Genomic DNA, 16,012 nt, shown 5'->3' with positions numbered 1-16,012 from the left:
CGTAATCCCAAATTCTTAATTTTTATAGGGAATATCCAGGTTTCCTGATTACATGTCAGGGCTTGAAAGAAAAGCTCTCAGAAAGAAATTAGTCCAGAGGAAGGATCTAGAAGAAGGATCTTCTAACCTAGGGCTAAGCCTGTACATCCCCACAAAAATAATTTGGCAGGAAATTCGAGTCTCTGAATGTATAGCAGTTTTCTCTAATTATATACTCAGCCTTAGGAGACAGGGGTCCAATTTATGCTTCACATGGGCTCTCCCAGCCAAACGCTCTGTCCAAAAGAAAAGCTACGGCACATCAATAATGTTTAGGTAGGCAGTGGAAACTAGGCAGCTCAGAGCCAAGGCTGAGAAAAATCCAAGCTTAAATGTGAAGAAAGAAATCCTCAAGCAACAGAAGGGAAGGTTCAGTCCAGGAGTTCAGGTTGTTAATTTGGTGCTCATTGTGGTTTTGAAGCTTTAGGGCTGACTCTGCTAAAACTCCAGGTTTAGGGAGCGGTCTTATTTCCTTTCCAGATTTGTTTCCCTCCCCAAAACAAAAACAACAATGCGCCAAAGTTGGCAAAATGGAGAAAAGGAATGACTTCCTCCTACCCTGTACGAATTTCAACATCTCTCTCAGCAGCAGGAGAGTGAAGATGGAAGAGGTTTGCTAGAGCATCCTTGGTGGGGTAGGCGGGTGGCAGAGGGATTAAGGAAGAGAATGTGATGTGCTAAACCAAGTTACTCATTCATCAGGGGAGACTTCAGAAGGTCTAAATGTTTCCAAACATAACAAAGAACCCCAACCTAACAAGTGACAGGAATAATAACCCTCCCGCGCTGGAGAGCCTTCTTTGCCCGAATCGCATTGCACAACACGAGATAGTGAAACCTAAATACCATTGTCTCCATCAGCAGGATTCCAGTCAAAATCATCTTCTACATCCTGTTTCCAGTCACAGTCCCCACGATCGAAGCTGCAGTCAATGGAGATGTTTAAATCTGCTAAGAAAAATGGTGTGTTTCATAATTGTTAAGAGCTTTAGAAAAATGTCTAACATGTGGAGCTTTGGAAGGCAATGCCATGTTTTCAGTCAAGAGTTTAGCTAAGCTACTCCACGGTATTGCAGCCTCAGCATCCATTTTATTTGGTCAAGCAGCCTGTGGGGGCCTTAAATTGATACTAGCAGTGTCATGTGAGTACACGCCCTAGATTACAACTTGCAGTGTCACAAGTAAATGAAAGTTCCTTGTATGACTTCCGTGTCGCCTTTGTGAGAAACAGTCACCCCTGCTTCCCAGGGCCTCCTCCTTACTTGCTCCTTAGAGCAACCCCGATGTAGTTGGTTCAAATTGGCCAATCCAGCCTTATCCTGGTGTACAGTGCATAAAGAAATGAGGACCTTTTGAACTTTACAAAATGGATTCCATGGGAGCCATGACAGTAATGTCAACTGGCACGTAAGGCTAAGGTAGGGAAGAGACAAGAAACTAATACTTAATCAAGCCACATTCAGAGACTACAATGTGCTGATCAGCCCTGCAGCCAGGCCTGGAGGACACCTGCAGAACAAAAGATTTCTGCTGGATTACTAACCACCCCTTCTCCACACCTGAGAAGGGGAAACAGGAAAAACAAAGTGTTTAAGTGGCACCCAACACAAATAAAATCATTCATTCCCTATGGCTAAAACCATGGGGAACCTAAGGATTAAAGGCCGGGACCTGCCAGCAGATCTCTCACTCTACATTCTGACCTTTTCATTTTTCATACTCTTCCTTTCCTCACTGTATGTCCATGTCAAAGGAAATGGGTTTACAGAGTCTTTTAAATTATAATTCACAGGTTGAAGGAATTATATATAAACCAAATTCCCCTAACCCTCAGGGTCCTTCTCACTGTCTTTCTTTCTGTACTAATCTTGACTCTATCTCTCTTACTGTCCTCTCTCTCTTGGCCCCTCTCACTCTCTGCCTCTGACAGGAAACCACACTGTCTGTGGAGTGTTACTCCTTTCCTAATAAACTTTCCTTTGACTCTAACTTTGGTATGTGTGTTGAATTCTTTCTACACTCTGCCAAAAAACCCTGTTCTCAGTGCAGGACTTGGTCTCCCCCCGCAAATCAGGGAACTTTGCCCTGTCAAGGGGAATGCCCTTAGGGTTCATCAGCCCCCACCTGCAGAGGCCAATAAGCATGAGGCTCCCACCTTATAAGGTGCATGTACGCTGAACACCTGAGACAGACGATGTTCAAGCCTGACCCGACAGCATCATGGATGGTGGCGAGAACCCAAGGCTCTGACCTTGTGCGTGTCGCAGCCACAGGCTTGGGACCTACACGCAGCTCTCTGCGCTGCCAGTCAACTCAGCTCGCCTTGGCGTCCCTAAGGACTTTCATCCCTTCGCTCTGTCACGTGAGCCTCTGTGCTTCCCCGCTCTGTGTGTTGTATGTGAACCTGGGTGGGTGGGTACCTGATCGGTTTATCTGAGAAGGTTCCACTCAATAAACCTGGCCTTGGGGAAGGACATAAATGCGTTCAATGGTGTTAAATCAGTAGCCGCTTTTCTCGCTTGCGACACCTCAAAACCCCAAAGTGTTGGGGACCCTAATAAAGGCGCGTGTCCCAGATCCTTCCTCTTTCTCTGTAAATACCATGCTTTGATCTCTCCACGTGGGCCCACCAGGTATGCCATGTACTTCCTCCAGGACCTGTGAGTAATAAACTTCTCTATCTCAATTTCTTTTGTGGTCTTTTGTTAAACTCTGGGTTCCACTTAACAAGCGTTAGTTTAACAAAATCCTAACTATTGTATGGAGTACAGGGCCAACATTACAAGTTTTGGACCAGCGCCTCTAGTTGCTTTTATGTAGCTCAGGGGTCAGCAAACTAACATCCTGGCCCACTGCTTGTTTTTGTAAATAAAATTTTATTGAAATATTACACCCATTCATTCATTCATTTACATATTATCTATGGCTGTTTTTGAGTTACAAAGACAGAATCGAGTAGTTACAACACAGACTGTATGGCTCACAAAGTTTAAAATATTTACTATCTGGTCTTTTATGGAAAAAGTTTTTTGACCTCGATGTAGATGACAGAAAACTCAACTAGGAAAGAGAGGAGAGATAGAGATGCTTTGGTTATAACTAATGCCAGCCTCTGGCTCTGAGTTGGGGCTTTGGCAGTTTATGCTAAGGAATAAAGGAATGGCAGAGACAGAGAAAGAGCTAAAGAGAGAAGTGGCAGCAGCTAGTTGTTGACTTATTACAATTTACAGAACATTTTCATATACATCACAATATTTGATTTGATTGTCATAAAAATTCTATAATCAGACTCGTTTTCAGGAAAGTAAAACTGAGGGCATAAGTGATTTGTCTAAGACACGGAATGCTGGAATTGGACCTGAATCCTAAATCAGACTGAAATCCAGGGCCATCCATCCTGCAAATATCCTAAGTCGGCACAACACACTGCTGCTTTTATCTCTTTCCTTTCTTCTCAACCCCTGTTGCTCCCATTCCAGTGAAGATATTTTATTTCTAGTCCCAGTTTTAAAATTAAAAGATGTCAGATAATACTTGCTTCTAGTCTTCGATGTTCTTTAGTGAGTATCGTTAGTAGTTTGAAAAGTCGATGTTATCAGCCCACAGCCAGTGCAACATAAATCCTTCAGTTGGTTTATAACCGTGGTGGCACGTTTGCCTCAAACTCCCTACTCTTCCTCAAAATGCAGGAGATTGGGAATGTAAATGGGGACAATGGAATAGTATATAGCCAACTACTCCTTAAAGAGAGAAAACTCAAGGCTTTGGTCTCAAGTACAGTATTTCATTTGTGTAGCACTTTACGATTTGCAAAGTACTTTCAAATATATTCTCTGATTTAATCTGTACTACTCCTAAAACAGATGCTGTTGGTGCCACAGCAACATCTGTCGGCACTTATGTTCCCTCATAGGCATGTGACTTTCTACTGCAAACACTCACAATCCTCTGTGTGAGGATATTTTGTGGCTGGAGCATGCTTGGCCCAAGCCAGGCAGACCAGAATACCAGGGAGCCATTCCCCTGGGAGAGCCCTCAATCGGCGATGGAAAGGCATTGGTGGATAGATATCTCCATTTTCTTGCCTTTGGGTTGGACCAGTAAGCGTTGGAATTTGACACGGACCTAAAGTCAGATTGGACTCCACGCTCTCTCTAGTCTTGCACAGGGTCCAACTGGAATGGAGGTCCAGTTGCCACAGTGGTGCCCTTCTCTGTCTTTATGGCAGGTCAGGAGCACCCTCCTGGGAGCAGCCTTCAATCAATGTCTGATGGGAGCCGGTGTATAAATACCCTGCTCCCTTTCCCCACAATTCTGAGCCACGTGTTGTATACTGGCTTCCAAATTCCCCAGTGGAATCTAGCTCCAGTTGTCTACAGTGGAAATCTGCTTGATAATGCAGCCTTTACTGCCTCCTCCTCTGCCCTGTCTCACGTCCCACTCCAAACCACTGTTTCCTGGGATCACCTCACACATAAACCACTTGCACACAAATTCTTGTCTCAGAGTCTGTTTCTGAGGAACTTAGCCTAAGACAGTGCCTTAAGACAAGTATTGTTCTTATTACAAATTTACACTTGAAAGTAATGAGGCAACACAAGTCTAAGTGACTTGCCCAAGGACAACAGCAAGTGGAAGTGTTGGGGTACCCACCTGAGTCTTCTAGTTGAGAATGAATGCTCCAGGACGCCTTACTCAAGGACCTTAGCAATCACAGAGTCATATGCTCATATACAAAATTGTAAACTTTCTGTGTTTCATTAAGGATTACAGAAGAAAAGATAGGATAAGAAACCTGGTTGGTTTGGGAATCCAAAGAAGATTCAATTTATTAATGTCACTTTAGCAAGTGTAAAATAGGTCTGGGCAGAAGTTCTGAGCACCTGGAGGACGTAGCTTAACCCCTGAGCTATGATACATTTTCTTCCTAATCAGGAGAAAGGGCAATAAGGTGTTTGATGCAGAGAAATAAAAAAATTAAATAGAACACTTAGGAGAAATATGGAAGAAAACAAGAAGCCTGTAGGAGCTGGGTCATGAGTCACTAGCCTTTGGACAGTTTTTAGAAGCAGGTTCTTAGATTAAATTTGGAGGACTGAACTAGAGAGGTAGAGAGGTACTTTCTTCATGGTGGAATTTGTCCTGTAAACCAAAGGAACAGAATTGAAGAATGTACTCACGGGGTACACACGAGTGGGAATCAAACTAGCATAAACTTAGGACACGTATGGTGGTAAGTAAAAGACAGTTTGAAAAGGAAAATTAGATCAAAGCATTCATATTTATACCAAGTAAAAGTGATTAATATATAAGTAGGTTTTCCCCTGATGTTTGTGTAGAAATGACACATACAAATTGTTACAGGTGGTAAATGTGCTAAATAAACTCAGAGGAATTAGAGATCAGACCTAAGAAATTCCAGATTATGAGGCTTTGATAGACTGATCATGAGCATGGCCCTAATTTTTACCTCTCCCTGTACCTATGCTCTTTGTCACATAACTTTGTAGCACCTCCCCCAACTCATAAGTCTGGACTGGCCTTGTGAATTGCTTTGGCCGATAGAGTCTGGTGGAAGTGATGTGCCAATTTTGTGCCTAGACCTCCAAAGGCCTGTGTGCGTCCACTCTTCCTTGGAACCCTGCCGCATGCCTCATAAGAACAAGCTTGGCTAGCCTGTTGGAGGATGAGAGACCAAATGGAGCAGAGCTGAGTCAGCCCAGTTGTCCCGACAGGCCTTAGGTGTGTGAGAGAGCACAGCTAGGATCAGCAAAGTCACTAAGCGGGCCCGCAGCTGACCACAGACACATGGGCGAGCCCCACCCAAACCAGCTCAGATTAGCAGAACTATCCAGCCAATCCGTAGACTTGTAAGTAAAAATAAATATGTATTGCTGTAGGCCATTGAGGGTTTCTGGTTTGTTGTTATGCCGCATTATTTGATAATAGGTAACCGACATAGGCACTTTGGGTTAGATTTTAGTACATGGTCAGGTCGTGGGCTCTTAGGTGTTGGAAGTTGAAGCAAATGAGTCATTTTCTCCCATCTCCATACATACAATCTGCCTCAACTCTTTACTCTAGGTGTCAGGTGGGAGTGGTGGAGAGAAGATGGCCTTACTATATTATAATCACTGGTACAGAAGACCCACTATTTTCATACTGGCACCTAGAGTGATGTAGTGTGTCATTCATGATGTAATGATTTTTCCCTGAGGTGTTTATAAATGAAGCAATGACTCATAAACATCTCATCCTATGAGGAAATGAAAACAACATGGCAGACCGTGAGAGAGCATATACTTAGAGGAAAGTGTTATTTACCTTTGTGTTCCAGTCTGGGTGTTGTAGCTTTTCTTTCGATGAGACCCAGACTATATTCATCTGCTTCATTCACCTTAGGGGCTAATAGAGAACACTTAATCAGTTAAGAACAATGCCAAAACCTCACATGCTAAGAAGTTATGAATGAATGACTGAACAAAGAGGGTTTGATCATGTATTCTACCGACAGCGTATGTTAGAGCCGCGTTTCCCTAACATTTCCAAGGCTTCACTTGGGTCCAGTATCCTCATCCGGGACATCTTTTTCCAGAGGTTCCCAGTTGACCTAAGCATCTATACTACTAATAACACGTCCCTTCTCACCAGGTTTTGGAAATATACTTTTGTGAGATTCTCACTCTCTCTTAAGGGAGATGATGTTATTGGCATGCTAGTTTTTGGATGAGTGGGCCTGTGTCTACTTCCCACTTAGTTAAATCGAACAGCCATGGAGCCAACAACAGACGAGGCACAATACAGAGGGAGCAATGGATGTCCAACGAGAATGAAATAGAAAGTCTCAGTGTGCGGGATCCAGGATGGGTTAATATGGAAACCGTCCAGGAGGGGCTGAGACTTATGGTGGCTTCTGTAGTTATCCATTCATGGAGAACACATAAGCTTAAGCTCTACTATAGAATTTTCTTCCCCACAATTGCCCATTTTGGCTTTTAAAATCATAACTACACAACTGCAAAATTCTCTTCATTGAATGAGACTGTAAAAAGCACCCTCAAGAAGAAAGGTAGAGTTTGGCAGATCCACCTGGTAAGAGTGGCTCTGGTTTGAGGGGTGCGCCACATGGAAAGCTGGGCAGCCACAGAACTGTGCATGCAGGGCAAGCAGCTGACTTGTCTGGGAGTGGAAAGAGAAGGTGTGTTTCAAACAGGAAACCCCCCGCCCCAAGGGAAAAGACTTACGTACCTTGTTTCCCATAGAACAAATCCGATTACGTATCTCTGAAAGATGTTAAGTTTCCAGACCTTATAGAGAACCCTGCTTCTCAGGACTTAAAGCCAAAGCCGTTTTACTTAAGGTGTGAAACTGTCTTTTCTTCTTTCATTTGCCAGGAGAAACCACAATTCATTTTTTATAAAATGTATAAAAGAACGAAAGAGATACTCACAGAACACATCTCCTCGAAGCCACTGCTCCTGTTCCACGTGGTTCTTCGAGGCTGTCTCATCTCTTTTCTCTTCCCCCAGCCCCTCGTTCTTTCTCTCTTCATTCCCTTTTATTTCTCCATTAGGGTGCCCACCTCTGAAAACGCTCTTTTCAGAATCGAAGGGCCACAAGTTAACCTTGGGGTTGGGAGTCCCAGCAGGTTCTGTGATGACATTTTTAATTTTTACTTTCTTTTTCATGCTGTTTTTGTGAGCAAGCAACTTCTTGATTCTGTCTTTGATGGTACCAGCAGCTCTGATGATTTCCTTCACAGACTTTTCAGGGATAACTAAAACAAACAATAACAGGCAAGAAGTTCCACCTTGTCTGATAATTAGATGACTCACGAAAAATGGAGCATTGAAAAGTGTTAAAGTGCAGTAAAGGAATGCTTTCCGATGCAACTCATATGAGGCTCTACCATTTGACATTTTCTTTTCCTTTTTTTAGGCAAGGCAACCCTTGGTTGACCTCACAGACCGCAAGGACCTTGTCAGCTTACAGTCCCTTATTTTATTTATTTGTTTGTTTGTTTGTCTATTTATTATTTTTTACGCCTACAGCACCTGGTCTTCCTAGGTGGTCTCCCATCCAAGTACTAACCAGGCCTGACCCTGCTTAGCTTCCGAGATCAGACGGGATCGGGCTTGTTCAGGGTAGCATGGCCATAGACTATGATTTGACATTTTAGGAAGAACTGGATCTGCATCTGTTTAAACAGTTCCAATGTTAAGTTAGTATCTTAACTACCTTCTGTTAGAGGACGCACCTTTGATTTGCTTCAGAGACCTGATGATGAAATACCTGCTCCTTCCAGGTTGTTACAGATCCTAAGGTAATGGATTATCCAGAGTCGTCTAATATTCTTGCTTTCACACAGGTAGTCTCCAAAGCTGGCGCTGCCCAGGTAGCTATAGGTTTGTCCAAATTTAATGTTCAAAGATTACAGCCATAGCATTAGGTCGAACCACATAAATTGCCAATAATGGGCCATTTGTGACCTACGAAAATGATGATTGATGGTTCAGTGCAGACATGTCTAATTTTTCTTCCACATTCTCTCGACCCTTTGAATTTCTTCACCTCCATCAACTACTATTTAAACCTAATGCTTTAATTTATTGAACACTTATAGAGAGTTTTCTGCATTTACTATTTTATATTCATTTCTTATTTCTCACCACTAAATAAAGTTGGTTTTAGAAATGCACCTCTAGGCTGATTCATCATACCCCCAGTAGATCAATGACCCTTGGGAAAATATTAGTTTAGAAGAACTCAAGAGGCAGAAAAAAGGTCATTGAGCCCAACACCTTTGTTTTGTAGATGAGGCAACTGGGTCAGGTTAAGTGACTTGCCCAAAGCCACTCAGCTAGTCGGCAGTAGCCCTATTTCTATGACAGGTTTATTTATTCCTGCTTTAGGGTTAAGAGTTCCTTTTCTCTAGACTGGTTCAAATTCCTTGAGATCTAGAATCCAAAGATGCATGCCCCTTTTCCAGTGATTTACTCATGATAATTCAGAATAACCAACTAATGTAAAAAATAAAAACGCTGATTGTTAAAGCCAAATATATTGTCCTTTTATAAAATATCCAGGCACGCGCTAGTCTAGAACTAAGCAAAAATGGTGTAAGAACATCTGAACCAATTCACTCAACTCAACTACGTGGACAAAGTTTAGAGGAAAATGAAATAAAGGAGTACACATCAATTTCAGTGCCTAAAAAGAATACTATAAAAATAAATTGGATTAAGATTTTATTAAAATATTTTCCTTGGCGATGTTTTAATTTCTCCTCTTGCTCAGTTCCTTCTTCATCATTTGGCTGATTCGATTTGTACCGAAGTAGTAGAAAAATAAACAAGGAGAAGCCTACAATATTGTGGGTAATTAAACATTGCTTTGAAAATACATGTGCTCTTAATTAATACATTGTTTCTACTTTGAAATCAATCTAAGACTGTTATGACAAAAGCTACATTTCCCTTTTCAATGAAATGTCCTAGTTATTTATCAATGTGACAGTCTGTAATTATAGGTTCAAAACCAACTACTACTAATACAAGTAACATATCAGTATTCATTTTCCCAACCTTCAGATGGTCTGTTTCAGCTTCTCTGCTGGAGGTCACATGTTAAGTTTTGATTGTAATGCGCTGATCAGATATGGACCTTCCGCTGGAGGCCCCACTGTGTAATTCTGTCCATAGTTCCCTGAATCTTTCCTGAAGACCCAGCAAGAAAAATTAAAAGGAAACACCCATCCCCTGGAAATTCCCCTTCGGCAATCAGTAACATAAAACTAAGGATCTTTAATATATAATGGGTTTCAATCCACAAAAGGCAAACCTAAACATCTGCTCTCACTTTCTGCTTTGAAGTTATTTTTCCTGTTGAAAATTAAAAAGTAGGCCATCACAATCTTTGTGTTGTCAACAATTTCACTCCCTCAGTATAGAGAGAAAGAGCTGGGGCAAAGATAAGAAAGATATGCTTAAAAAAAAAAAAAGCTATGTGCATGCACGACTGTGAATGGTTATATTTGGCTGATGCACATGACATGGCTGTTTCCTCTTAAAATTTTCTTTATTATTGCACCATCTTCTTGAGAATATAAACATGTTGGGGCGGGGGAGTTGCAGGAGGAGGATCTTTGACACATTTGGGCATCTTGGATATAAAAACAGGGAACTGCAGTCTTCAGATTCAGAGGCCAATCTTCTGTAGATGCAGTTGGCATTTTCCCTTGGGAGAGATTTCTCTAAATATCCACTTTGTCCCAAACTTCTACCAACCCCAAAACCCACACTTTACTTAGAGATGATCACTAGGACGTGAGAACATCTTTCCCAGGGGGAATACGACTTTGACTTCCCTTCACCTGTGCCAGGTTCATCAGATGATCTCCTATCTGGCAGGAGAACTGTTCCTGTCATCTGAGCTTCAGGCACAGTCTTGGGAGGAGGGGCTTAATCGTGGATGAGGAATGTACTGCACTGTGGTACCCAGGAAACGGGAAGGGGCAAGGGTGGCAGAAAAGCTAGCCAGGAGAGTTTGTCAGGGAGGGGCCTAGGGGCCACCTCCATCCCAGAGGTGTAGCTATGGGTTACGTACATACCTATCCTGTGAGAAGCCCTGGAACCCAGTATCCTGGGTCTGACTCCTAGCTCCTACATCTTCTAGTTTTATGTCCTCCAACCAATATTTGTCTTCTCTTTGCCTCAGTCTCCCCATTTATAAAGTTGAGGTAAGAACGGGGGTTTTCTGAGGTTTAAATGAGAATACATGTTCATTACTAAGACTAGTGACTGACATATAATCATCCTGTGTTTGCTATTATTTTTAGAATTTGTCACCAGAGTGTTGAAAATCTTTTACTGAGTTTAAAAAGAAATTTCCAGGCCATACCTCCAAACTTCTAATGTTTATTTTATAAATGAAAAAAAAAATTAGAATGGCCTGGTTATAGCAACATCTATGTTCTTGAATATGCTCTGTATAAATTGAATCAAATCAGAAGCGTATTTCTAATGACTAAGGAAGCTACTTTTGATGGGAATAACTGTTGTATTTTGGCAACGACGCCATCACTACTATTACTCCTACTACTAGTGCATGATTATTGAGCACTTAATATATTCTGGGCTGGAGCTAAGCCCTTTATATGGACATTTATTTATTATGTATAGATTATTTCATGTAATCGTCAGAACAATATTAAGGGCCTGATACTATTGTCTCTATTTTGCAGGTGTGGAAACTGAGTCACTGAAAGATTAAATAATTTGTTCTCAGTCCACAGGCGGTAGGCTAGGGAGCCAGGAATCAAGCCAAGGTAATTTGATTCTAGAAGCCATGCTCCTCATAACTCAATGACATAGTGCATTTTCTTAAATTTTCCAAGTAGCACAATATCAAAGTTTTGATTTTCTTAGAATGAAGTATAGCTACTGTCAAATTAAGGCCAAATTATCTCATAGTGTATTATTAATACTTACATGTATTAGAACAGTAAAAAAAAAATACGCATCTACATGTAGGATGCTCCTTCCTCTGGGTAGAGAGGGCACACGAGGATCATCTACTAACTCCTCTTCTATATTGCAACATAGTCTGGACTTTTGCAAAACCAATCAGCTCAATGTAGAACACACCTCAGAAGTGTCCCACCCTGTGAGGGAGAAGCTGGGTCTTTTTTTTAAAGATTTCTTTTTACTAGTTTCAAGTATACAGTACACTGGTTAGACATTTATATAGTTTATGAAACGATCCCACTAATTGCTCTTCCCTCTGGCTCTCCACCTAGCCATCACATTACTGCTGATTGTATTCCTTATGCCGTGCTCCCATCCCCGTGACCATCTATCAACTACTAATTTGTACTTCTTTAACTCTTCACCGCTTTCTCCCAGCCCTCCAATCTCCCTCCCTCTGGTCGTCACCAGATTGTCCTCTATATCTGTGAGTCTCTTTTAGATTAGTTTGTTCCTTTTGTTCCTTAGATTCAGCATATAAGTGAAATCATATGGTATTTATCTTTCTCTGTCTGACTTATGTCACTCAACATCATACCCTCTAGGTCCAGCCATGTCATTACAAATGGTAGAATTTTTTTTTTTATGGCTGAGTAATATTCCATCGTATTTATCTACAGACTGCTGGACCCACTGGTTGAGGGTTGTCTCTGGGGGTGTTAACTCTGGGTTGTACCTACAGGGGGCTGAGCAGCCTTCTAGAGAAAGCTGGAAGGTCACGATGCAGAGAGAGTGCACTGCTCTGGGACTAGGGACATGCATGGAACTGTCCAGCCTGCCTCGATGAAATTAGGGAACCCTGAGGGATCGCGGCCTGGCCCGTCAGCAGCACCCAGCGCAGGATGACCGGGAGCCCCATTTTGGATAAGAAGAAACAAGTTCAGAGAGGTTAAGAAACTTGCTAAAGGTCAAGTGTGGGGCGGAGCTGGGATTTAGATTCAGGCCATTCTAGCTCCTGAGCCTGAGCTGCGGATCACTACACCACACTGCCTGAGACAAGTGAGCCTGGAATGCACGTGTTCAAATTTGGTGGCCTGATGGAGCCCTCAGCTGCTCAGCCAAGACAGAAACTGATTTATTTGGCCACCTCTCCAGGAGCCTCTCAAGGTTATGGCATCCCTTCCCTTACTGCCCCCATGCACAGCCCTGCACAGGCAGCCAATCTCTCTTTCCTTCCTTGAATAAAGTTCCAGAAGGACATCACAGGCACATCCATACTGAGGGATAGACAGCACAACATTGGGTTGCTGGAGAGTGAGTGGCCATTTAATCCCATCTGCAGCTACAGCAGGCATCCCTCCCAGAGCCCGCAGGGAAAGCCTGTGCAGTGGAAGGTCCCTAGCTCAGCAGAGTGCCTGCTCCATGCTGGGATATCTGGCAGTCGTTTTTAAGAGCAAATGTAACCTCTGCCCATTTGGTCTCAGTCTGCTTTGGGAAGCCACTTTAATTTCACATTCCTTAAAATATTTATGGACACGATTTATGCTTTTCCACACTGTGTTTTTCTTCCAGACTAAACGCTGCCCAGCTCTTTGGCATGTTGTCATCGAATCTGTTTCCAGACTCATTTTCTCTGGTTATATTCTTTTGTACATACTCCGTCCAGAGGCGGTCAACCGGAGCCTGCTGGGATACTCTGATGCGAACCATTTATGTGTGTGCTACTCAGTGTCTATCATGTATGGACAGTTTATTTTTGCCATCACTGAATGGCCATTCTTGTTGTGTCATCGGATGTGACACACGTCAAGGTCTAACTTGAAGTCATATTTACTGGAACACGTGGGAACTCAGCTTAGGGGTATATGAGAGAGAATGGTCAGGGCAGGAAACATATCTAGTCACCCAATGAGCCAAAAAGGACACAACCAGAGGGACAGGCCTGGATGAGGTTAAATTCTGTAAGATACTGTTTGCCAGAGGAATGACTGCTCTCTCACTGTTGCTGGATTGCCTTGGTAGACATTTGGGGGTGCTTATCGTGATTTCTAGTTTTCTCTTCTTTTGAGATGTATGGCAGGATTATATTAATTAAGAGCTGGGGCGTGATTGTCCATACTTCTTTTCCTGCTGTGACAGACCCTGAGGCCTCAAATTGATACCTTGGTACCATAGATTGTAGGACCTCTGTCAGTCTGGGTTCCTAAGTGACTACATTGAAAATAAACAGCCTGATAACTCTCTTCAGACATAGCATGAGTAAGAAATAAATGATTACTGTTGTAGATGTTAATAGCAGTAGCATTCTATTGTTATACATTTGGTTTATAAATTTAAGATTTTACCACCTAAGCATTAAGGAACTTAACGAGCAAGAAGAATGGGACTCTGTGCTACATATTACAAATATAAATCCAGGTTTGAGGATGACAGATAAAGTGACATCAGCTTCATCATACTTTGTTTTGGTTGTGTATTCTGGAAAAAGTCCTCATTCACATGGTTAAAAATCTTTTGTGGTCCTAAGCATTGACATTTTAGGATTGCTTGTTCCTGCACCGTAATCTAGCCTATCCCGACAGATACATTTGCTCAGTGTCATTTGTCTTTACATCTTATTTTCAATATTTGAAAGTCTGCTGCAACGAGAAAAATATCCAGAACTCTTGCTATTCTTTTAGTACCTACGACTTCAGTAAGTATTAGAGATGTGGTCCAATTAGCAGAGAAGACAAGACTGAGGCAGAGTTAAATTTTCAAATACTGCATGCACAGTCACATACATAAGGAGGGGAAGGGGGAGGCATCAGGGAGGGAAGGAAGGAAGAGAGAGAGAGAGATGGACGGATGGACAGATGGACAGAGAAATATATGAAGGGAGTAAAGAGACATGGAGAGAATGCTTTTATTGGGAATACTTAAGACATCATGACCAAATGCTACTTACGAGAACACTGAAGTCCACTGCCTTTGTATCCCTGCTTGCACTTGCACTTGAAGGATCCTTGGGTATTGAGGCAATTGGCGTAGAGGCTGCACGTATGGGTATTCACAGCACATTCATTTACATCTAAAAATGTGAACATCCTGTGAACAAACTTGTAGTAACACGGCGTGCTGAAAGACTATCATCCCTTACACTCGACCAGCCACCAACATGGCCAACAAACCAAGTGTGGCCTGAGAACTGTGAGGTGTAAAATTCTCAGCACCTTGGCGCAGAGCCCCGGCTTGCCTGACACCCAGTATGTAGGGAGTGTGTCTGCAGCTCACTTACCCCACAGCCATTTTATCTGCTGATCAATACTACTGAAATCTATATGATGCTTAGGTTGTTTTCTTAACTTTTTCATCAGCTTAATTTAGAACTAAATCACAATATCAGAAAATAAATTCTATACATGGAAGGACTTGGAACTCCTAAGCAAAGAAGTACTAGATGGGATATGAACCATTGACCTCACCTGAATTCATAGGCATTTTGTTCAAAGACTGCCAGGAGCAAGGGTCAGGCTAGTCCTAGCTTGTCTGCTGGATGTACACTAGGAAAGTTTGTGAATTCCACCTAGGTGAGAGGCTCATTCGCCCTCTGCTCCACCCTACTGCCGAGCTGCAGCTTTTGTAGACATATGCACACAAAATAGCCTACTGTTTTTAATTTAGTCACAAAGGGAGCTCGGATGCTAATCTCCATCACTTTTAAAATCACAAAGATTTCTTTCCTTTGGAAGCTCTCCATATGACTTTGCACCCTGTCCTGTGGGACCTCCCTGTAGATATCACGGAACAGGCTTGTGCTGTGTGACTCAGCATCACTGATTACAGAGCTGGGCGGGTCTGTAGGGGGTTCACCAGTCTGCCTAGAACAGCCCTTGTGTTTGAGAAGATTTGAGAGAAGAGCTGTGGGACCTTCATAAGACTGTTCAACACCCAGAAACTGAGTGTCGCCCCAACACAATTACACAGGACGTGTCCTGGGACGCTCTGAGTGTAGGGTTGAAAGAAACCCTACTTTTCCCCCAACTGTTTGTTAGCTTTCTACATCACGTGCATGTTTGCTACACGTTATGTGACTAGGATTCTACAGGGAGACCAAACTTCCCTTCGCTGGGAAGGTGTCCAAGAGCCCCCCAACACCCACCTTCGCTTGCTCATTGAGACTTGGGATCCCTTCCCTAAGGGATAAAATAGTTTTTTTTTTCACAAAGATCAGGCCCATAGCTAACTGATACCAGAGTCTTATCAGAGTGGCTTCAGTGACCCTGGAAATGGGATATCTGACAGGATGTGGAATTTGAAATATGACAGGGCTGAAAGAGAGAGGAAAGAGCACGTGCCTTTACCTCCACCTGTTTGTAAAGCCACCTTCATGGCAACGGTCATGAACAGATCACCGAGATCGAGATTAAGTAGGCCTTGTTATTCTTTCTTTTATCAAATATAGAAACTGCTTTATTGTTCCCATTTTTAGATTTGCATCTGGACAAAAAAATCCAAAATTAAAAAAC

The 16,012-nt window shown here is 42.5% G+C and overlaps 1 protein-coding gene and 1 non-coding gene across 2 annotated transcripts in view; both read right to left on the bottom strand.

The window, feature by feature from the left end:
• Window positions 1-16,012, bottom strand: part of EGFL6 (EGF like domain multiple 6) — a 57,151-nt gene that overhangs the window by 6,535 nt on the left and 34,604 nt on the right. The window contains exons 8-10 of the mRNA XM_023532346.1: window positions 7,490-7,816; window positions 6,364-6,444; window positions 886-987 (exon numbers count right to left, since the gene is read on the bottom strand). Of these exons, the coding sequence (XP_023388114.1) occupies window positions 886-987; window positions 6,364-6,444; window positions 7,490-7,816 (510 nt within the window). The remainder of the gene's footprint in view (window positions 1-885; window positions 988-6,363; window positions 6,445-7,489; window positions 7,817-16,012) is intronic.
• LOC111741710 lies at window positions 8,082-8,200 on the bottom strand. The gene has a single exon (XR_002781066.1). It is a non-coding gene; the product is annotated as a 5S ribosomal RNA (ribosomal RNA).

The sequence above is a fragment of the Pteropus vampyrus genome, unplaced genomic scaffold, assembly GCF_000151845.1.
Source record: "Pteropus vampyrus isolate Shadow unplaced genomic scaffold, Pvam_2.0 Scaffold81, whole genome shotgun sequence".
Taxonomy (NCBI): domain Eukaryota; kingdom Metazoa; phylum Chordata; class Mammalia; order Chiroptera; family Pteropodidae; genus Pteropus; species Pteropus vampyrus.
This window is presented reverse-complemented; position numbering and strand designations above follow the sequence as displayed.